The 21,599-nt window shown below is 38.2% G+C and overlaps 2 protein-coding genes across 8 annotated transcripts; one reads left to right on the top strand and one right to left on the bottom strand.

The window, feature by feature from the left end:
• Window positions 1-3: 3 nt before the first annotated feature.
• On the top strand, window positions 4-8,802 carry PRPF38B (pre-mRNA processing factor 38B; the record flags this gene model as incomplete). The annotated part of the gene is made up of 6 exons (XM_010715880.2): window positions 4-252; window positions 3,127-3,195; window positions 3,482-3,633; window positions 3,718-3,778; window positions 6,235-6,458; window positions 6,731-8,802. Coding segments are annotated over 6 exons (1,614 nt in total), but the record flags the coding sequence as incomplete, so codon positions are not given.
• A 1,037-nt stretch (window positions 8,803-9,839) lies between these two features.
• FNDC7 (fibronectin type III domain containing 7) lies at window positions 9,840-21,588 on the bottom strand. Of its 7 annotated transcripts, none has more exons than XM_010715652.3 (13): window positions 21,049-21,587; window positions 20,682-20,700; window positions 19,471-19,728; window positions 17,497-17,751; window positions 16,580-16,840; window positions 15,830-16,087; window positions 14,159-14,413; window positions 13,449-13,706; window positions 12,795-13,049; window positions 11,798-12,052; window positions 10,995-11,255; window positions 10,401-10,430; window positions 9,840-9,928 (listed from the first exon to the last, which is right to left on the bottom strand). In XM_010715652.3, the coding sequence occupies exons 1-13, from the start codon at window positions 21,109-21,111 to the stop codon at window positions 9,891-9,893; spliced, it is 2,466 nt and encodes an 821-aa protein (XP_010713954.1). In that variant the 5' UTR covers window positions 21,112-21,587; the 3' UTR covers window positions 9,840-9,890. The 7 variants fall into 7 exon arrangements, with proteins under 7 accessions (XP_010713954.1, XP_010713957.1, XP_019474052.1 ...); XM_019618506.2 differs by having other exon boundaries at window positions 9,910-10,430; window positions 21,049-21,191; window positions 21,286-21,587; XM_010715655.3 differs by lacking the exon at window positions 15,830-16,087.
• Between the last annotated feature and the right edge of the window lie 11 nt (window positions 21,589-21,599).

Here is a 21,599-nt window from a genome sequence, read left to right as displayed (position 1 = left end):
AACTGCCAGGGGCAGCAGGCGGTCCAGCACCAGCCCGGCGCGGTGCCGCCGACCCAGCAGCAGCTGCAGAGCGGAGCGCCCAAGCCAGCGGCCTCGGGCAAGCAGGGCAACGTGCTGCCGCTGTGGGGGAACGAGAAGACCATGAACCTCAACCCCATGATCCTCACCAACATTCTCTCGTCGCCCTACTTCAAGGTGCAGCTCTACGAGCTCAAAACGTACCACGAAGTGGTGGACGAGATCTACTTCAAGGTGAGGCTGTGGGCCGCGGCCTGGGCTCCGCGGGGCTCTGCTGGCGCCTGCCCCGAACCGCCCGGCGCCTACGGCTCGGAGCGGGTGGGCGGGGACTGCGGCCTTTGCCGGCTGCCTTCTGCCTTCTTGCGGGGTCCCCCGCCTCTATCCAGGAGAAGGAATGGCAACGCGTTTCTTATTGCTTAGTTTAGGGGGCTCGAGATCTCTATCTTTCAGGAGAAACACCTCTCCCGTTCGGTTGGCGTTAGGGAGTTGCGAGTTTGCTTGGAGATGGGCAGTTGGAGTCAGGGCAGAGGGCGTGAAATGGCCGTCCGAGGGCTGCGCTCTGAGCCGGAGGGTGGGGAGGGGACCTGCGCTGCGTGCCGCCCCTGAAGACAAACGAACGGCCTCTGCAGCCCGGGAGCCGCCGGCCCCGTATGGCTGCGCCAAAGGCACGGCCCTGGAGTGGGTGGCTGCGAGGGGAGCTGGCCTGTGGCTCTTTCCCGATTAGAGTTTAGTACTTCTTCACTAGTCTTCTTCCCGGTCAAAAGCGAGTTAGTTATGGTGCTGCTGGTGGCCTTGGGTTGGATGTGCTGGGAAGAGACCTGTATCAGTACGCCCACGGGGTCAGTTCTTGATTTGTTAGCCAGACTGACTATTCTCCCAGGTAGAGGTAGCATAATTAATGCTCATCAGCACAGCTTCGGGTTTTGTTCTGATAGCGAGAGCACAGCTTAGATAATTCGGGCTGCAGTTATTAGCCAGCTGTATTTTTCTGAGGTATGGTGGGACTGCTCAGTATCGTTACTGTGTCACTAAACTGATTTTAGTACGTCTTCAGAGGAAAAATAAAGTAACTATTTACCCTGGAGTAAGTCAAGTCACTGTAACTGGAAATAACTCCACAGAAGTATTTTGAAATATTTGGCATTGTTTGCCCATACTTACAAGGGTATTGTGCTTTTCCTCTCTATGGTGATGCTTTTCTGCTTGACCTGTGGTGTTGTGAGCAAGCTTCTGATTTCTTCTAGTACGTGGAGTAAGAGTCTGTTTACCATTTGCTGCATGTGAAAGAAAAATCATGTTCTATCAGAACAAAAAGCAGTGAAGTTTATTTTTGCAAACGAAGTCAGGAACTGAAAAACTGATAGATATTTGGAGTAAACTGGAGAATATGCATCTATTACATGAATCTTTTCAGATGCAGTCCAAAAAAAAAAGCGGTTGATGTGATTAATCTTTGTATTGGTAGAGTTCAGCTGCAATAGTTCAGCTAGTACTGTTAGTGTTTCATTCTTTAAGTGGCTTCATCTTAAATTTTGAGGAGTGTTGACATATAATTAAAAGTCAACTTATTAATCCAGTATAAATAAAGTTTGTCTAATGAGTTTGACAGTTATTTTTACTTAAAAATAAACGCTAAAGAGGAAACTCAGATCCTGACTTACTCATGTGTAATAGATAGGAAGAAGATGGTCTGATGGTGAAGGTACTTCAATGATATTTAGAAGATCTTAATTCTGTTCATATTTTAAGGTTCCTGAGTAATGTTGAGTAATTGCTGACCTTTTTTTCTCTTTTTGGTTGAATGCAATGTCTGCTATACACTTTCATGTGTGTTTGTTTTGGGAATATGATTAAGTAGCTCATTTCAAAAATTCAAGAATTCGGAATCTTGGAGGCTCAGGATGAATGTTCTGACTTAACACAGGCAGCTAACCATTGGTTGAACATACAGATTCTTCGTAGATATTTAAATTAATTCACAAGTAGCTTAAGTCCCGTTTGTTTTAGTTCTGGATCTGTGAAGAATGTGACTTCCTCTTCCTTTTTGATTTTATGTCCTTATGCATGTCCTCAACTTCATGCACTCTGTGCTTTCAGACAAGAGAAGTACATGTGGTAATCTTTGTCGGATTAAAACTTTAAGTATTCTTTTCTGAAATAAGTATTGTTTCTGGGGCTTTTGTATTTGTATCTGGGGAAAAAACAACGTGTTTATATTGAAAAATTAAAAGCTACGGTTGTCATACTTGATCATTTAACTAAAGTACTTCTATCTCCTGTGAGAGGCAAAAACAAATAGTGGGAAGGATATATACTCTTATTTATGTAATATTTCTGAAATTTACTGGCAATGCTGATAATATGGAAAGCTGTGGTGGATTTTCCCCAGTGGTCTTCTCTTATGTTTAGCATTTGGCAAAGACAGTAACAGTCAAAAACAGTTGAGCATCTTCTTTCATCCCTTGTTACATCTCTGATTTCAAGCAATTGTTTATGTAGCTAGTTTTGTTCCATACTCTGGTGGGGTTTTACTACCTGAATGGCAGTACAACTTGGCCACTAGCCCACAGTCCCATGTAGCACTGCTGAATTTCCGTCTTATTTTTTTAAGCTGATGTGTTTAGGAAATGTCATTTATTAACCCAGATGTTGTTCCTCTGAATGCAGCGTGGGCAGTTTATGACTTTTATTGTCATCTTTAGGGAATGATGTTAATGACGTTTGTACACTCATCTCAAAATGCATCTCAAAAGATTTTAATTAGGCAAGTTTTACTCTTTATTACCTACGAACCATTTTAAGAACATCATTGCAGTTTACAGGGAAAATAAGACTGGCTTTTAAAGTGTTTGTAGTATCAAATACAAGATGCTTTCTTTGGTTTGTTCATTTTTAACTCTGTTCGTGATTTTGGGTAATGTAATTTAAAAAGCCAAATGCTCGTTTTAGTGACAAAGCAGACTTGATCTTGAGTTTATGATAAGACAAGCTGTTCAAGACTGATTTAGGCAATCCATCGTTTAAATCAAATTTGTATACGTAGCTAAACATGATGGATGTTTATAATTGTTCTTTTTTTCTTTGATTCTCCCTTCCCTGCCCTTTCAGGTTACGCATGTTGAACCATGGGAAAAGGGGAGCAGAAAAACAGCAGGCCAGACAGGAATGTGTGGAGGGGTAAGTAGAAGTACGTGCTGCCTTAAGTTTTTCTGTTTCTGGTAGAACAAAGTTTCCAAGCATAGCTCAGATTTGCTTGTATGTTGGCTCAGTTACTACATGTAAAAGTGTTTATTACAAAGAGTTGATATGTTCCCCTTGCTTCCAAAGGAGATGAAACTGTAGAGGCAAGTAGCATTACTTTTTTCACATAGTCCTGTTGATAGATTCACAGTTAGCCTGTATTGGTTATGGCATTTGGTTTTGTTAGCTTCCTACTTGTCACTAACACTTTGTTCTTTTAAAGGTACGTGGTGTTGGAACTGGAGGAATTGTGTCTACTGCCTTTTGTCTGCTCTATAAATTATTTACACTGAAGCTCACCCGTAAGCAAGTGATGGGCCTTATTACACATACGGACTCTCCATATATTAGAGCTCTTGGATTTATGTATATTAGGTAAATGTTAATACAACCAGCTAATGGCTAATGTGATATGCAGAATGCTGTATTAAAGTTTTTCCGTTCTTTTTATACTTAAAGGTACACACAGCCACCTACAGATCTATGGGACTGGTTTGAATCCTTCCTTGATGATGAAGAGGTATGTCGGCGAGGGTAATAATTTATTTTCTTTTGTTTCTTTCCATGTTACTACTTTAGAATTTAAGACTGTTTAATCAGATTTTCTGTAGTTTGATGCTACATGTTTTTATTCTTGTAATTTCATTTATTAGTGCAGGAAGCAGATCTGAGCTGGGACCTGGATCATTTTTCTTAGATTTCGAAGATATAATGAAATTTCCAATTGATTACTATGTTATTTTTTACAAAATTATAAAATCATGCAAAAGAAGTTGATTAAATCAGAATGTGGACAGTAGGCTTTATGAGTGTAGGTTTGTGCATTTTTTAAAGAAAAATTTATACTTAAGGTATAGTACGTGCTGAGAGAGCTGATTTTGCCTTTTGCAAATATTGCTGGGACGGGGGAGTTGATACTTGCGTAGAAAGCAATGTTAACATAAAAAGAAATACCTAAAATCTCTCCGTAAATTTTGGAATATAAAGAGAATATTTCTTGGGAGGAGAAACATCTGGATTTCTGCATTAAGTGGAGTTATTAAAATTTTTGCTCATTAAACAATGAAACGCATCATGAGGTGCTGACATGGGAATTTCACTGAGTGGATGCTTTACTGTGCAGTAAGATAGGAGAATGTCTTTGTTCCTACTTACTGCTGGGAGAAATGGAGTAGAAACCTGTGGATGAGGTTTTTAGGTATATCAAGTTGAATGTTGAGTCTGTTACTTAGTGTTGCAATTTGAATTTGTGGAGCACATTGTAAATTGTATCCTGGGTTTAAGAGTTGCGCAGGAGAAATCCCTTGCACTCTTCAGTGCAACAGTTGTCAAGTACTTCGAGAAAATTCAACTGATGTCCAAATACCCGTATTAAGAAGTGTTAATTATACCTATAACTGCAATACAGTGCATTTTTAAGCAGTTTCCTTTCATGCCAAGTATCAAAAGCACTATGCAAAGGAAAGTTATTTCAGGTAAACTTGTGCTATTGTATGTTTTTAACAGAAAACAAATTTAATTTTGGATTGTATAGCTGTTGATATTCTCATTCACCCCTAGATGGTGCTACTAGCTAATATAAGCTCTGTGTTATAACTTAAGAGGAAAATTGGGGGCAGCATTGTTTTCAGGGTCCCATGAGTAGCTTGATTCCCCAGACAATAAACAAATCACAAATATGATTCATTGTGCAGATCTTAACTGGTTTATTATTCAGAGTACCTATTTTAGTTCATATGTTTTAGTCCTTACAGTTCTTGGCTATCAGAGTGTATTTGTTTATTGTTGTTTAAAATGATCCAGAGTATTTTTTGAATTAGCGTTTGATTCCCAGCTCCTTTCAGTAGCATTATGTTACCTAGGAAAAATTGCTTGGGGCTGTTATAAGTTGCTTAGCCCTGATCAGACTCATTGGATGAAGCAAATTTATCTATAAATTTAAACCTACTGGATTTTTTCCTCCAGTTCTAAAATATGTGGAAGCACTTCATCTTCTGACATGCTGCTGTGAAAATGAAAGACTTCTCAGGATACACAGCTACTTTTCAAAATGTTTCTTACGTTTATTTTGTTTAACTGTACGTACTCTCCAGGTGCTACGTTTAACTCATTTTTTTCTTCTTTAGATCTCTGCAGCGATTATATTTGGAAATACTGTATATCTGAACACTTAAATGTGTGTGAGTGCAAGCAGTTTTACATTTAGATTTTCTCTTCCTGTTTAGATAACAAATCTCACTTTCCTTGTGTGCTTGCACTATAGGTTTGGGACTGACAATAGCTGACTAACATGTCCTGAGCTGTGAGAGGGCATAGCAAGAAGGCCTTCATGCGGTAATGACCCTTTTCAGAGACAATGGTCATCATGGATTATGCGTTTCCAATTATTTGTTCATTTATTTATTTTTTTACATATTTCTAAATTAGAAACCTCCCTGCTTCATGGCAGTTGGTTTGCTATTGCTTCCAATATTGTTAGGATGCCATTTTGTACTACAGATTTTTCTATGATCATTTTTAGATAGGCAATGATATAGTTCTTAAATGATTTAGGCCACAGGGTTGGGTATGATGTTATGCAGTTGTGCATCCACAAAACGAAGTATTAAATGTCGTTTCAGAAAACTTCTCAACTTTGTGGCATTTATATAAAATACAAGATCATACTGTATAACCGGACTGTGTAAGGGGATTTTGTGTTAATCTCTGCATTGACAGTCCCTTAGCATCCAGATGGTGCAGGATTAGTATGTTCCTGCATGCACATGTACTAAGTCCCACTCCCTGTCTGTAACATACTGCCAAATCCAAAGGGTGCGGAGTTAAGAGTTTTTCTAAGGAAATATATTAGAATAAAAAACAAGTAAACTTACATAATCGTGAGACTTCAAGAGGGCAGTAATGTAGCAGCATTTTTTCTTAAATAATTAAAGAGTATTTTTGACCATCAAGATATTTTCTGTTTGTATTTTATAGGACTTGGATGTGAAGGCAGGTGGAGGCTGCGTCATGACCATTGGGGAGATGCTTCGTTCCTTCCTCACTAAGCTTGAATGGTTTTCCACATTGTTTCCGAGAATTCCTGTGCCAGTCCAGAAGACTATTGATCAGCAAATTAAAAGCAGACCCAGAAAAATTAAGAAAGATGGCAAGGAGGGAATGGAAGAAATAGACCGGCATACAGAACGTAGACGTTCAAGGTTGTATATATGTTACTTTGTAAATAAAGGTTGAAAGTTCAATATTGAGTGACTTCCTATGAAGAACTAAGTAATCTTTTAGTAAGATGGCTTTTAGGGCAATTAGTTTATGGGTGTTCGTGGATAAAATCTGACAATACTGCTCTCTTGTAGGCTACCTGGTATTTAAGATGAAATGTAGGCTGTGTATGTAAAGCGTACATTGTAGAGTAGATAGGTTCCCTTTACTTGGAAAACTGTTGTTTCATATTGAATATCCTTTATTTTAAAAGGTCTCCAAGACGATCCATCAGTCCCAGGAGGTCTCCCAGAAGATCCAGAAGCAGAAGTCATCATCGGGAAGCCCACGGGTCATCTAGTTTTGATAGAGAACTCGAAAGAGAAAGAGAACGTCAGAGATTGGAACGTGAAGCTAAAGAGAGAGAAAAAGAGAGACGTAGGTCTCGAAGTACCGATCGTGCGCTAGAAAGGAGACGAAGCAGAAGCAGGGAACGATATAGAAGCCGTAGTCGAAGTCGTGATAGGAAAGGAGACAGAAGAGATAGGGATAGGGAGCGAGAGAAAGAAAATGAACGCAGCCGGAAAAAAGAGAGAGATTATGATAAGGATAGAGGTAGTGAGAGAGAAAAAGATAGTGATCGATCTAGAGAAAGATCAAAAGAAAGGAAAAGTAAGGGTGATATAGAAGAGAGAAGACACAAGGATGACAAAGATGACAAGAAACACCGGGATGATAAGAGGGATTCCAAAAAAGAGAGAAAGCATAGCAGAAGTCGAAGCCGGGAAAGAAAGCATAGGAGTAGAAGCCGAAGTAAGAATACAGGCAAGCGCAGCAGAAGCAGGAGCAAAGAGAAATCAAGTAGGCACAAAGGTGAAAGCAAAGAGAAATCAAATAAACGAAGTAGAAGCAGAAGCAGAGGAAGAACAGATAGTGTTGAGAAGTCAAGAAAACGAGACCACAGTCCCAGTAAAGAAAGATCTAGAAAGCGTAGTAGAAGCAAAGAACGTTCCCACAAACATGATCACAGTGATAGCAAGGACCATTCGGACAAACATGATCGTCGAAGGAGCCAAAGTACAGAGCGAGAGAGCCAGGAAAAACAACAGAAAAACAAAGATGAGACTGTGTGAACTCTTTAAGAAGTGGATCACATTGAATCCTATAAATGTTTGATTAAATCCTGCTTATTTTTTCTTAAAGTTGAGATTGTGCAGTAGTTGATGAGCATTCTTCTCCAACCTCCCTCTAGGCTGCAGATTGTCATTTCCTATTCTGGGTAGGGAAGTGCCTTTGTAAACCCATTCAATACATTGACGGTTTCAAAACCATTTGTTTAGTTTAATTTGTAATCCAGAGATTGTTGCATTTTTATTGTTCAGATGTTTCTGAAATGTACAGTCTGTACATATGTCCTGAAAATGTTTTAATTCCTTTGGCGTGGTTGCCATGTTGGTTAAATTTGTATGAGGCAATAAACTGCCACTAATTCTACTTTCATTTTGTAGATGTGGAATTATGGTTTGTATTATCCTGAAGTTAGCATGGCTGTGCTTTACATAATAGCATGGCTTTTTAGGGATGGACCTTGAGTGTGTATAATAGCTGAGATATTTATGTGCATACAATGTACATGGAGGGCTGCAGATTTAGAATAACACTTATGTCCACTATACCTGCTGTTTTCAAAAACTTCTAAAATGTTTTTTGTTGATTAGCACCGGTGTCAAGTTGGGAGTGGAATTCTGAGAAGACAGTAGTTTAGATGCAAATTTTTAGTTTATAATGGGCTTTTTTAGTACAAAATTCTTTAGAAAGGCTACCTCAGGCAAACACTGTACAGGTTGATGGGTGAGTACTCTAGCCATCTATGCATTTTGTCTGGGAGAAAAAGTACGTATGGTTCTGATTTTGTTAAACACCACTTATCAATTTATGGTAATTTAATGTTGTTAATCAGCAGCTGCACTCTAATTTATGATAATCCTGAGCTAATGAAGGCATTTCACATGGGAAGAGGGAGGTAGGAAGAAGAAAATCATTTCAAAAGATTTCAGTTTCAAGCTTCCAAAGCATTTTTATAAGTGTAAACATTTAAAATAACAATTACCTGATAGTGTCCTTTTTTAAGTCATATTTTCTACAGATAGTAAGATTGCAGTTTGTGCTGAACATTTCATCTGGCAGACTTTTCTTTTTAAACAGGTTATTAGGAGCAAAAACCAAAATGCGTTATAAGAAAAAAAATCGTGTCATTAAAGTCCAGGTCTATTTGATAGATTATTCTGACTTGTATTCTAAGTGAGAAGAACCGTCTGGAATAAACTCTCAATTAATTCCTTTGTATTGGGTCTCAGCTTTTCCCTGCATGTTTATTGCCACTTGAAGAGTGCTTGTGTTCCGTGATCTTTCTTTTGAAGACAAAGCGACACATTGAACAAATTAGGGTTTTTATGTAATACTGTATAATATTTTATGTGAACTGTGCAAAAAACAGGTCTGTGTTGGCTGAAAAAGTAACCACAGTAGACTATGAGGAAATGTTACGCCTTTTCCAAAAACCAAGAAGTCAACGCTAGTAATAACTGTTAGCTCAGCAGCAAAGCAAAAAAAAAAAAAAAAGAGGATGTTGAGTTCATAAATTAGCTCTCCAAGTTACAAAGTAGGATACATGCACTTTTTATCAAATAGGCATAACGTAGAAGTCTCAAACTAGTTTTGAGTGCACCTAAACTGCTCTTTGTTGTTAAACTTTTTATTTCAGCCATTACTGTTTTGGTATGCATTAGATCTGGAACACTGCTACTGCTCAGTGAATGTTCTGGAACAGTTTTCAGAACTGATTGCTTTACACTGAAAATTACAGTTAGAGATTACCAGGATCTCTTATGTTCAGCTGTATTTTAAAAGCGATCTCATCAGTTGAGGCTGAAATTCACTGTCCTAGATTAAATCTCCAGCTTCCCTCTTCCCAATCCTCAAGCAACTATGACTGTTGCAATTAGGTGTAGATCATCTTTCCAGCTTTGCCAGCAGTGACTTCTTACCATCCTTCTGAGACAAGGACAGTGAACTGCCCAGAAAGCTAGTACTTTGAGGAAGGGAGGAGTAATCTTAGATAAGAAAATATAGTAAATGAGCAATGGAGAGTATTTTGATCTGTTTGCTTCGCTTCTGGCAGTAAGTAATAAAATTTTGTAAGAAATACACAAGGGAGTGAAAGATGGAATATTGAATGAGGGAATCAATCAGTGTTGATAAAAGGAGTAGACAACATGAGGTAAATATGGTGGACTTTAACAGATCAGTTATTTAGGAGAATCAATTAAGCTTATTGCTCTAATTCCAAAAACTTTATCAGAAGAAAAAGTCTGATTAGTACATTGCAATTCTGACCTGATAACTTACCTCCCTATCTGATCCAGAATTTCCATCTAGACGTGTTCTGCACTGCTCTTTCCTCTGTATATCACTGTAACAATTCAGAAATTCAGATAATCAGTTATGGAAAAGCAACAATCTAGTGAAATGCATTCAATGTTGTTTCAAGCATTTTATATAGAGAAATAAAGCACAAGACTGTCCTGTTGAAACCCTTGTGAAATAAAGTAGAATGGATTCAGGTAAGTCAGATTTAGAGTAGTGACCTTGTTTAATTTATAACTGAATATGGCTGGGCTATAAAAGATAAGCCTGCCTTTTATTATGTACTATTAGATAAACAGTAAAAATTGTGTGACAGTATAGAAGGCATGATGGTACACAGGCAACAATGTAGGTAACAATGTTTTTAATTATGCGTTGTAAGATGAGGTGTGAGATGAACCTGCATAACACTAAGCTTTGGCTGTCAAATACATACTATTTGCAACTTGGTTTTACACAGTGCTAACTAACATGCTTCTATGAACATGAATAATGGAATGAGTGTACTGTGTTCTTACCCATTCCAACAGAGCTTCCAGAACAGGTTACTGAAATGACATGAAACAGTAGTGTGAACGTTAAGTTTTAGGTTGTAGGCTGTTGAATGTACTCCCTGTTAAACAACTGTGCAATTGCATCACAATACAGTTTGATAGTGGATTAAATTTATGCCCTCAGAAAGGAATCACAAAGAAATTACTACTACTTCAAAATACTCACTACCCACTTGGGATTGGTTTATAGAAGTTCTTGATCTTTTTTAGATAACTTACTGATTTTAAAAGCTCATTTATTTGCTTATGTATTATAATCTCTGCTCTCCCAACTGAAAATCAACTTCTCTGTATTCACTAGATTCACCAGTGAAGTGTTAGTGATTCTTATGCAAGATCTGCACTAAGAAAAAGCAACTTTTCTGTGCTTAATCTTAAAGTGTTTCTGAAGCTCATCACAGATACTGCACAATAGCATCCACAAAATTACTCTGGAGCGAGCACAGCAGATAAGCTCTGCTGCATGCTGCCTTTACTCAAATAACTTGATTACATTTTAACTATTTAGTGTGCATGGGGGGAAAAAAAAAAAGTGTTCAAAGAAATTTTAAGATTTACCTGAATATATTTTTTTAGGACAAAAGGTGAACTTCAGGCTCTTAGCTGTAGCTGGAGATACTACTGCTGTGTAGACGTCACCACAAGGTATCTCAGTAATATCACAGTAACTTAGACCCGAGCTAGGTGAACAAGTGAAATTGCCTTTTGAGCCACGTAAATCAGTAATGTAGCTTATTGTTTCTTCAGAAGCTTGCCAGTATACCCGGATACCATTATTGCCAAGTCTATACAGCTTCACTCCAGAAGGACAGCAAGCACCTAGCAGAATAAGAAATGCATCGGTACGGATGTCTGTAAACTACAGTATGTTCTAAATTCCTGTAGTGACTTTTCACAGATGACGTGATTACCAACGCGTTCAATACCAGCATTTCCTTGAAGTTATTTAACAGAAAACCAGAATAACTACTGAACTGTGCTAGGAAAGAAAATGCTCTCTCAGACTCCAATTATGGAGCTGGAATTTAACTATTGTTTTATAGTACTGGAATACTGTCTTCTCTACTTATTATGGAGGCAGAAACCTAGAAAGCCTCAGAACCCTTTCTGGATTCTAGAATTTAATTATGCCATACCATAATTAAATATTTGTTTCAGGACTATTATTATTAAAGCTTCTTTCAAAGTTGTAAGAACAGGGTTTAAACAATATGTGAAATTAATTCTACGTGCTTTTATTTAAAAGAGGGTACTTGCAACTTTATTGAGTTTCAATTACATTACTTGCACTAGAGGAACGCTATTCAATTAAGCTGTATATTAAATCATTTTCTTCTTAATTGCATTTATTGTTTACGTACTGGAAGAATATCCTTGATATGTGCAATGGGATGTCAAACCAGTTTCACTGATGGCTTTCAGAGATACCGTGTAGTTGGTGCCACATGTGATGCATCCCAGGAGACAGTAGTTTTGAAGAGTGTGACATTTTGCCTGTCCCTTTGGAGACTCCAATGTCGTTGCATATGTGTGTGCACCCATCCCAACAGACCAGGTGACATTTGTTACAGACTGTGTCACTTGAGTTAGTGTCAGGTCGTTAGGGCAACAAGGAGCTTAAAAATGAAATTAGAGAGTTCACTTTTTCACCTGGAAAACAAAGCATTTTGAAGGATTGCAACGAGAGCAGCGCGTGACGTTGAGCAATGACAACTAGCATACTATTCAGGCAAACCTTAGCATGGGGAAGATGACTCTGGCTACATGTCTAGGGACCGATTAAGCAGGGTCCATCTCTACCTGTTAAGTCATGTGACAGTCGAGATCTGCCTGTGTTCAAAGGTTTTTTCTCTACAAATCAAAGTAACAGTTAAAAACTGAACTGCCTGTTTAAAATTGATCCTGGCCGACATTAATCCCAGAACTGTGCTTTGGAATTGTCTGGATGAAAAATATAGGATAGAGTTCTGCTAACAAGTTAATAGCAGGAATTATGGTAGGAAGTGCTTTAATCTTCTCTTGAGACTGTTTAGGTTGGTGGTATGGGCATAACCTCATTCCTTCTCCTGGTAATATTAAAAGTCAAAACACTGACAAGGGAGTTAATATATTTGTTAGCTGTGATATATCATAACTGATTGTACTATGGCTGCTTACACGGAGGCAAATGGCAAGTAATCCTTTTCTCTCTCTCTCTCTCTCCCACACACACACACACGTATTTTAAGCAGAGTACAGAGAGACTATAATTTGCAGAAATGGTAATTTTTATATACATATACACATTTATAAACACATGTAGAAATGTTATAGTGCCATGATACTAAGTATTTCACATCAAATACAATTCTTACATACCTGTCTCTAAAGGGACACTGTAGCTTGGCAAGCTCTGTCCAGCTGGAGATCTTGCTATGACACTAACAGAGAAAGCAGATCCACAGGGAAGATTAATTAGGGTACAAGAGTTTCCAGAGCTTGTACAGTGCCAAAGTCCAGCCTCTCCTCGGGCAGTTACGATATATGTAGCTTCCTCGTTGTTAGATTGCCAGTGCACACTGATCACAGAAAGAGCCTCCTTTGAGATATTTTTAATTTCAGGACTGCAGGGAGCTGAAAGTTGTTTAACAGATTGTTTATATATACCATAACAGTTACTCAAAAATTACTGAAAGTTAAAACTAACGAGCTCCTTTGGAAAAGCGTGTAATCCTGACATGGTTATGCTTAGTATGAATTTAGAACTCATGACAGAAATGATAACATAAATTTTTGCATACAGTAACAGCAATGAATTGTGATTTTCAAAAGCTTGGAGCATTCAGTAACTTTCAGTCCAAATCTTTTTTTCAGGTCCCTCATTACAGTACATTTTTAAATACTTCCAGTAGCCTTCTATTTTCACTTACATCAGTTACAGTAACTTAGCCCTCTGCTAATGCTTTTCATGCATTAATCACTGCAGTCTAGTTAATTATTTCTTCCACTAAAGGCAGGTAGGAATGCACATACCTGTTGTCACATACTTAGATGCACACGATGTGTTGCTGCCCCTGGCCTCACTGAAGGAGTAAACGGTGACGTTGTAGCGGGTGTTGCAGCGCAGAGCAGACAGGGTGCAGGCTGTGGCAGTGTCGTTGCACAGCACCGTCCCCCTCCAGGAGGCAGCCTTGGTCTCGTACATTTCAGCACCGCGGACAGGAGCCCAGCTCACCTCCACCGTGTCGCTCGACACCAGCACTGCGCGGAAGTTACTGGGGCAGCACGGTGCTGAAACAGGCAAGGCATAGATGGACGTTCAGCCTGAGCAGAAAACTGTCATTTGCCTCTGTGCTTCATAGCTCAAATCGCCAAAGGTGTCTTATGTTGCGCAAACTGAGCGCCATTAATCCCAGACTTACTGCCTGAATAGTTCCACACCATTCTTTTAACAAAGGGCCTCCTAATGGATATGTAATCATAGTATTTATGTGTACTTATACATACATCAAATTATGAATATCCTTGATTTTAAACTGCAAAACAACTAGAGACTATCTAAGTCATTCTTAAAGCTGTTCTTCACAATTTCCCACTGAACTGATTTTTTTGCCCCCACACTAAGGAAAAATTGAAGTTTAAGTCATGATCTTAAAAAGATAAAAATGTACATCATATCATCCTCTATCATAAATACAGGTAACAGATCCAAAAGGAATTTGCAAGAATACTTTACTACTTACCAGTTGTGTAATTGAATACATCACCTAAAGGACTCTGCCCTGCATTGTTATATGCAAAGACACTAACGAAATAAGTGAAACCGCAGTCTGACTGGAAAAGGCATTGAGTATGTGATGTGTTGCAATATACTTCCAAGCCATCGTCGCTCTTCACAAAAACCACATAATAATGTCCAAAATTTACTCTAAACCATGATACCAATAAGTTTCCATGTTCATCATCTTCAATTGATACATTTCCTGGTGCACAAGGAACTGAAAAAAAAAAAATCAGAAAAAACTATTTTCATCGGAATATTTATATTCAAGTTATGCTGTAGGGAAAAAAAAAAGGAAAATCTGATATATGTGGAATTATTCTATATGGTTTGAATATTTAGAACTGTCTTGCTCAAGAAAATAGGAACTCATACAGCTTTACAGATGATGTTACTTACATCTAGATGAGAAGTGACTGTGATTTTTACAGAACAAAACATGTTACCTTCATCACTTACATGAGAAAGATCTGCTGAAGGAGATCCCATAATCAAAAGCAGAGGCACCAGACAGTATTGGAGAAGAAATTGGCACATTCTGTTCTCACAGATAATAGTTCTAGATGATGATCAGAATACTAGTTTAAATAGCGTTTGGCATCTAAAAAACTTTTATGAAAACCTTTGATATGGTGGTACAGAACAGTACAGACTGTGTCTGAATAAAAAAGTAATTTGTTTAGGTTTCCTTTCTGGGTGGCATTCTAAAATTTTGCAATAGGCTGAAAACTCCATAGGTTTTTTCTCAAATAATATCTTTCCTTTCTTTTGGTTCAAAAAGTTCAGCTTGCTGCTAATTAGATTATACATGGTCAAACAAAAGCAATGTGGCTGAGAAGATTGCAGACCACAGCTTAAACTTTCTCTTACCAAAGGCTCTCATTCCATTAGAACTATTCCTGAGTTCCTCTTGAGTGATCTCTAACTCACAACGAGAGGTCAAAATGAGGTAGGTAACATTAAATAAATCAATAATTAAGTTTTGTCTGTAAGATAACATGTAGCTTATCTGGTTTAGGTTTTGCTTACATGGGCCATACAACTAACAGATCCGAAAGCACTAATCTCTGACATGCTAGTGGTGCTAAGTAGCAGAGATTAGCAGTCTTTTGTGCTGACCAAACTGCTACCTGAAATGGTCAGTGACTGCATCTTAATTCAGTCCGATGTTACCATTTCAGTTACAAGTGGTTATTTGTTAATCTGTATTCTAAGTCACAGCTACATCTAGCCTAGAACAGTTCTCAGTCTATGGCCAGTCCTCAGTGCTATTTCATCACAGATTTCTCCCAGTTTATTTGTGACAGATCTACCACAGTAGGATATAGCTGCTATTCCTTAGATTAGTTTTTACACTCAGAAAATTGACTTTAGAATATGTACTATTGGTAAGAGGAAAAGGCAGACTTCTTGTTTCAGCTAACAATATATACACCACTGCCAGTTTCTCACAGAAATATTAAGAAAATTTAGGCTATTATCCCCTAAGTACAAATGTATGGCATAGTTCACGCACACAGTTCAGAAGCAAAAACAATTTTGAGAACCAAGAATTTTAGTGGCCTAGCATTTGAAATTAAATAAATGTATGCCCAAATGCCATAAGCTATGTAATAATCAATTATTCACATACTAGTTTTTAAGCTCACTGCATCAGTAGGATTACTGGATCCAGCATCATTATGTGCTGTGACAGAAACAGAATATTCAGACCCGCACTGGAGTGATGGTACTACGCAGGAGGAAGAAGATGTGTTACACTTCAGTTTCAAGAGTCCGCTGGAGGCTGTCACACTGTAAGTCAGAGCTCCTTCTGCTGGCATCCAAGAAACAGTAGCTCTTAAAGCTCCATTACTGAAAGCTACTTGAACATCTGCTGGTGCCTTAGGACCTACGGTATATCAGTTTGGACATTTGTAAATACAATTCTGCACATGGTCTACAGGCACGATCATTTTCAGAACTTGCAAATGAAGTAATTTCTAACCCTCATTGATTTTAAAGCTGCAGCATAATTTGCTAAATAAATTATTTTAGTTGTACTCTGACAACAAGCATTATTTTAAAATTCCTTGTCTTATTTGAATATTTGTTGTTTAAATAAGTAAGTAAAAATGAGTAAGAAAAATACTCAAATTAGTCTAAGCATGTGTCATCTTTACCCAGGCCTATAAGATTTAAGGTAGTTAATGGTATCTTTGCCTCAGTAACATTCATTAAACATAGACACACCATCTGAGTTTCCATAGAATAAAACTTATATGATGAGAAAACCTATCCAGTGTATCTTAGAAAAGCATAATGTAATCCTATGTACATAAAGACTTCTTGGTATAGCTTATTATAAAATGCTTACAAAGTTTCAGAAAAGAAAATGTCTTACTTGTTCTTTGGTTATATGTGAAATCATCTCCAGGAAGACCGTTGGCATTCCAGGCATATGCTTTTATAGTATAGAGAGTTCCTGGATCTAAGTTTGAAAATATAAAGGAGGTATTGGTAGTGTTCTGCTTCAGCATTTTGCCCAAACCGTCTGATCTCATCAGGGACACAGAGAACCCAACTGCCATATACACAGCCTTCCAGCTCACTGCAATGGAATCACAGCTCGGGGAACTGGCAGACAGAATTGGAGCAGACAAGACTGTTGAGAAAGAATATCAGTTAGGCTTAAAGTTTTTCAGTAATACTGTTTGGTGGGTTCAAATACCAGAAAAGTACCCAGAATTTAAAAATCACCACATTAAAAAAAGAAAAAAAGAAAGAAAAAAAAACCAACCCAGCAATCCCAGGAAAACAAATTAATGCAAGACCGACAGAATAAATTAGGAAACTGATTTGGTACTTCTATTATATAACAGGCTTTGTAAAATGAATGTAATTAATGCAACTTATACACAAATTACTTCTACAGTGTGTAGAAGAATGCGAATCGCTAAGACACTGCATTTCCCATCATCTAAGTTTTACATTATCTTATTATTTTGTACTTTTGGTTGTATTTGTGTCTTTTGTTAAAATAAAGTCCACACATTCTTAGAAACTCTATTAAAACTTCTCTATTAAGCATTAACATTCAGTACAATTGCAAAGCAAAGCCACTAATTCAGACTCATGTCCTTGTCATTAAGTCAAACAGTAGAATTCTAGCCCTCAAAAACTGCAAGGAGAATGTGCTCAATACAATTTAAAATGCAAGATTATAATTTTCAGATCCCAAACTTTTTTTTTTAAGTTAGGATACTTGCATAAGTTCTTTAGATTACAACAATACAGAATGGAAATAAAAATAAAATCCACCTGTTGTTGTCTTTCTGGAAGGTGAAGGGCGGCTCTTTCCTCCTGCGTTTACAGACCTGATGGTGATTCTGTAGCAGGTGGCTGGTTCCAATCCCATCACTGTACCTGGTGATTTTGTGACTACAGTTTCAATGCAGGAATCTCCATCCTGTGCAGCCAGCAGATAACCAGTAGCTCCAGGTACCGCTCTCCACTCTACTGTGATACTACTGCTAAGTTTTGAGTAAGCTTGATCAATAACAGGTACGTCTGGAGCTAAAACAGGAATAGCAACAAAAGATGCGCTCAAACTGGGGAACTCTAAGTTGAGCACTGTGCACTTAACAAAGAGATCAGGACAAATGGTCTGTACCTTTTATTAATGATTTCAATATATTCTTCAATTACTGGTGATTTATTCTTCAATTTTACAAAGTTACATAGTGTAATGTAATTACCTTTATTTCAGGAAGAAAAAAAAAGCAGATGTTTTTCAGCATATAAAGTGTAATGGCTATTGAGAAACTGTCTAATATTTGAAACAACTTGCTACTACTACAACACATGTTCAAAAACGAAAGACTGTAACAATTAGATTGATAGTTAGAGGATATTTTCTCCTTGCTCAAAGAAGGTATATTCAGATATACAATAATATCACATTAAATATTGCAATTAAAAGCTTTTCTGATACCTCATGCTGAAGGTAATTCAGAAGGAGCCTGCTCTTATGTCACAAAGTGACTACAGAGAGTGTGTTTCTTAACATGAGCAATTTATGCTCAGTAATCAGGATTTTCAGACTGGAATTAGCATATGTAAAGCAAATCCATCTGTTACGGGACTTCAAAAGACTCATCAGAGACAAAATTACAGTGTTTAAATTGCAAAAAAAGAATTAAAAAGTATTGGGATGTCAGTATGTGCCTCGAGGCAAATGTATTTATAGGGAGGAAGCTCTCTTAGACCCAAGCATTTTCTCATTTGTTCATACTAGACACCCTCTTTTGTCCCCTTTTAAAAATGGCAACATATATTCGATGTGACTGTGCCTCCAGAACATTTGCACTTGTGTCTTTCTGTGTATTTGAGCACGTTGCTATCTATTGCACTATGATTATTTTTCTCCTTTTAATTTACTGTCGCTAGTAGCAATTAATAACAAAAGAAAATATATAGCATCATTTGTATCAGAAATAAATTAGAAAATATGGATCATTAATGTCTGTTCTCAGATAACTGATCTAGCAGTAGAAGGCTTTTATACCTATCAGGATAAACACTGCTACTTTTAATTTTTATTGCATTGATTCCATATATTAAAAACAAAAACAAAAACAAACAAAACAACACTGGGAAGGTAATGACTATTTCTTAAAATTATTACACAGAATCACAGTGTGTCAGGGATTGGAAGAAATCTCAAAAGTTCATCTAGTCCAATCCCCCTGCTGGAGCAGGAACACCTATGTCAGGTCACACAGGAACACAACCAGGTGGGTTTTGAACGTCTCCACAATCTCTCTTGGCAGCCTGTTCCAGTGTTCAATTATGATTAAATGTATTTTCAAAACAGATTTTCAACAAAATATTTTCTCAATTGCACTTCAGCACGAGTTAAAAAGTACTTTGTTTATGTAGATTCTTCACCAATGATTTATATGCTACCAGTCCTTTGAAACAAAAATACTGTTTATCAGCACCAGTACTGACCAATGTATACAGCTTCACATCTGCACTTGTAATGAAAAGGCAAATAATTTGGAAAGCTGGATACTGAGCAAGCTGTGCATGGCAGCTCAGGGAAACATATAAGAAAAAGAAGAGGAGGAAATGAGCGAATAATGCTGCTACCAAATTCAGTGTGAGCGTCAGAGAAAGGTTTCAACAGGAATGGCAGCTATTCCCTACAAATACAACAAACATCAGGGATCAGGGATCCCAACCTTTCAGAGGCCAATTGGAATTACACTTCAAGAAGGTTCTCTTACTAACCTGTTGACTGCATTGTCCGTGTTTCTGCCAGAGTAATTCCATTCTTGTCAATGGCTTCTGCTTGTATAGCATAGACAGTATTGGGAATTAACGAAGTTAGAGTGCTCTTCAGTGTACCATCACTAAAATGAGCCAGTAAAGAATGGCCTACAGTATTCACAGCTGTAGCTGTGACTCTGTAAGAAGAGGCTCCTGAAAACTTGGACCATCTGAGATAAATGCTTCTTGAGGTCACGTCATATATAGACATAGAGAAACCTTAAAAAAAAAACAAAAAACCACACACACAAAAAAACAAAGCAACACAGAGAAAAAAGAAACAAACACACAAACACAAAACCAAAACAAACCATAATCAGAAAAACATTTCAGTTGTTCCTGAATGTAGTGAAGTCTTGACAAGATGATTGTTCAGACCCTGAACTGATTTTTAGCAGATCGACATTTCACTGATTCTGCAGTGCTATTTCTCTTGTTCACTTTTGTAATCTCCTAATTACTGCAATAACCACTACTTGCTCTCATAACATCATTTGTGGTGATAACCACTTTACTGGAAACCCTTGTACACTTCAGTCTACTTATTTTCTAAACATACTGGATATAATCCACATATAAATATACAACCTGTTGAACATATGAATAGGATCAAATGTGCGTTCTGCAGCTTGTGGAAAGAATGTGCTGCAGTAAGCATGCAGGTACTAAAACTGCATGGGTATGGTTAAACATTTAAGACTTTGACAGGTCAGTATATTCAGGAATACCCTGCTTATAGACTGAGCACATTTTGAAAGCTCTCCTTGCAGTCTTGCATTCCTCATATTACACACACATAAGGCAGTAGGAGCTCTTGGCACAAAAAGTGAGACTGAAGGAAGTCTAAAATGTACAGAACACTAAAAGATATTTAGTGCTCAGGAGATTTTAATTGTTATTAATATTTATTTTTTTGTGGCATGAGAGACTCTACCTGTGAGTGTTGGATAGAACTGAGACTCCTAAAAGTGAGATTTACAGTTTATAAAGGTATCAACAATATCACCACAAGTTTTTAAAAACTCAGTCAATCCTGGAAAGTTGTTTTTTTTTTTTTCCCCCTAAAACATCGAGAACTTACACAGTTTATTAGAAATCAGAATCGTGTATGTTCTCTTTGACCCTGTTCAGAAATGAGCAGCCAAAACCAAAACACCATTTTGAAGATGTACCTGTGTTAGTTGAAAAGACCTGAAAAGGAAGGTATAAAAAATTAGAAATGCAAAGCAAAATATTCTATTTGGGAAACTAAAAAATTCCTAATAATGCTAGTAATAACAATATCAACTTAGAAGATTACACTTTTTAACACATTTCACTGATGTGACGTGTCTGTTCAGACTCGTTAAGCACAGACACTGCGATCAGCGAGGCAGATCGGCAGATTATACTCCTCATTCTCCTCTATGGATCTGCCTGTCGACCCAGTGTTCAGTTGCTGGCAGGCTCTGAAAGATCCCGGTCTCTTCAAAGCCTTGCCAGTCACCTGTAAACGCTCACATTCTTGACAAAACTTCGAAAGAAGACCAGCGCACTCACCACTCGCAGGCTGTGGAGATGCAGTCCGACGAGCAGCAGCGATGCTCGCTCCGAACCGCGCATCTCCGCGCAGCGGCGGCAGCCCGGTCCTACACGGACTTGAACTTGTAGGTAAGCAAGTTTTTGTTGTTTTGTTACAGTTCCTGTATCGAATACACAAAACTAATAAAATAATCAAGCCCAATTCAGATCTGAAACGTGCCGTTTAGTTTACGGTGGCTCTTTCCGTCCACTCACAAGCACGTTCCTTTCAGTCTGTGATCTCTTTTAACGGAAAGACACTCCCCGCAGCGGCAAGGAGCTCCCCTCCTCAGGCTTCGTGCTGTTTGAGGAGGCACGGAGTTGTTCTCCAGGCCGCGCCCTCTGACAGAAGCGGGATCTCACGAAGAACCGATGGCTCGCTGCACCGTGCATTGAAGGCTTTACGGCGGCAGAGAGGACAATTTCGCTCCTCAAGGAGCCGGGCTCCTCACCTGCCCCACCAGCGGCCTTCTAGAGAGAAACCTTCCTCAAGAGGGTGCTCCGATCGCCGCCCTCCTACCCCTCGTCAC

The sequence above is a fragment of the Meleagris gallopavo genome, chromosome 10 (genome assembly GCF_000146605.3).
Source record: "Meleagris gallopavo isolate NT-WF06-2002-E0010 breed Aviagen turkey brand Nicholas breeding stock chromosome 10, Turkey_5.1, whole genome shotgun sequence".
Lineage (NCBI taxonomy): Eukaryota > Metazoa > Chordata > Aves > Galliformes > Phasianidae > Meleagris > Meleagris gallopavo.
This window is presented reverse-complemented; position numbering and strand designations above follow the sequence as displayed.

Coding starts and splice junctions, on each gene's coding strand:
- FNDC7 (XM_031554780.1), bottom strand. CDS start 21,111: ATGCGCGGTTCGGAGCGAGCATCGCTGCTGCTCGTCGGACTGCATCTC. Junction 13,050..13,448: donor ATCTAAGTATGTGACAACAG/GTATGTGCATTC, acceptor AACAACTTTCAG/CTCCCTGCAGTCCTGAAATT. Junction 10,431..10,994: donor TCCTAAAAAAATATATTCAG/GTAAATCTTAAA, acceptor ATGTCATTTCAG/TAACCTGTTCTGGAAGCTCT.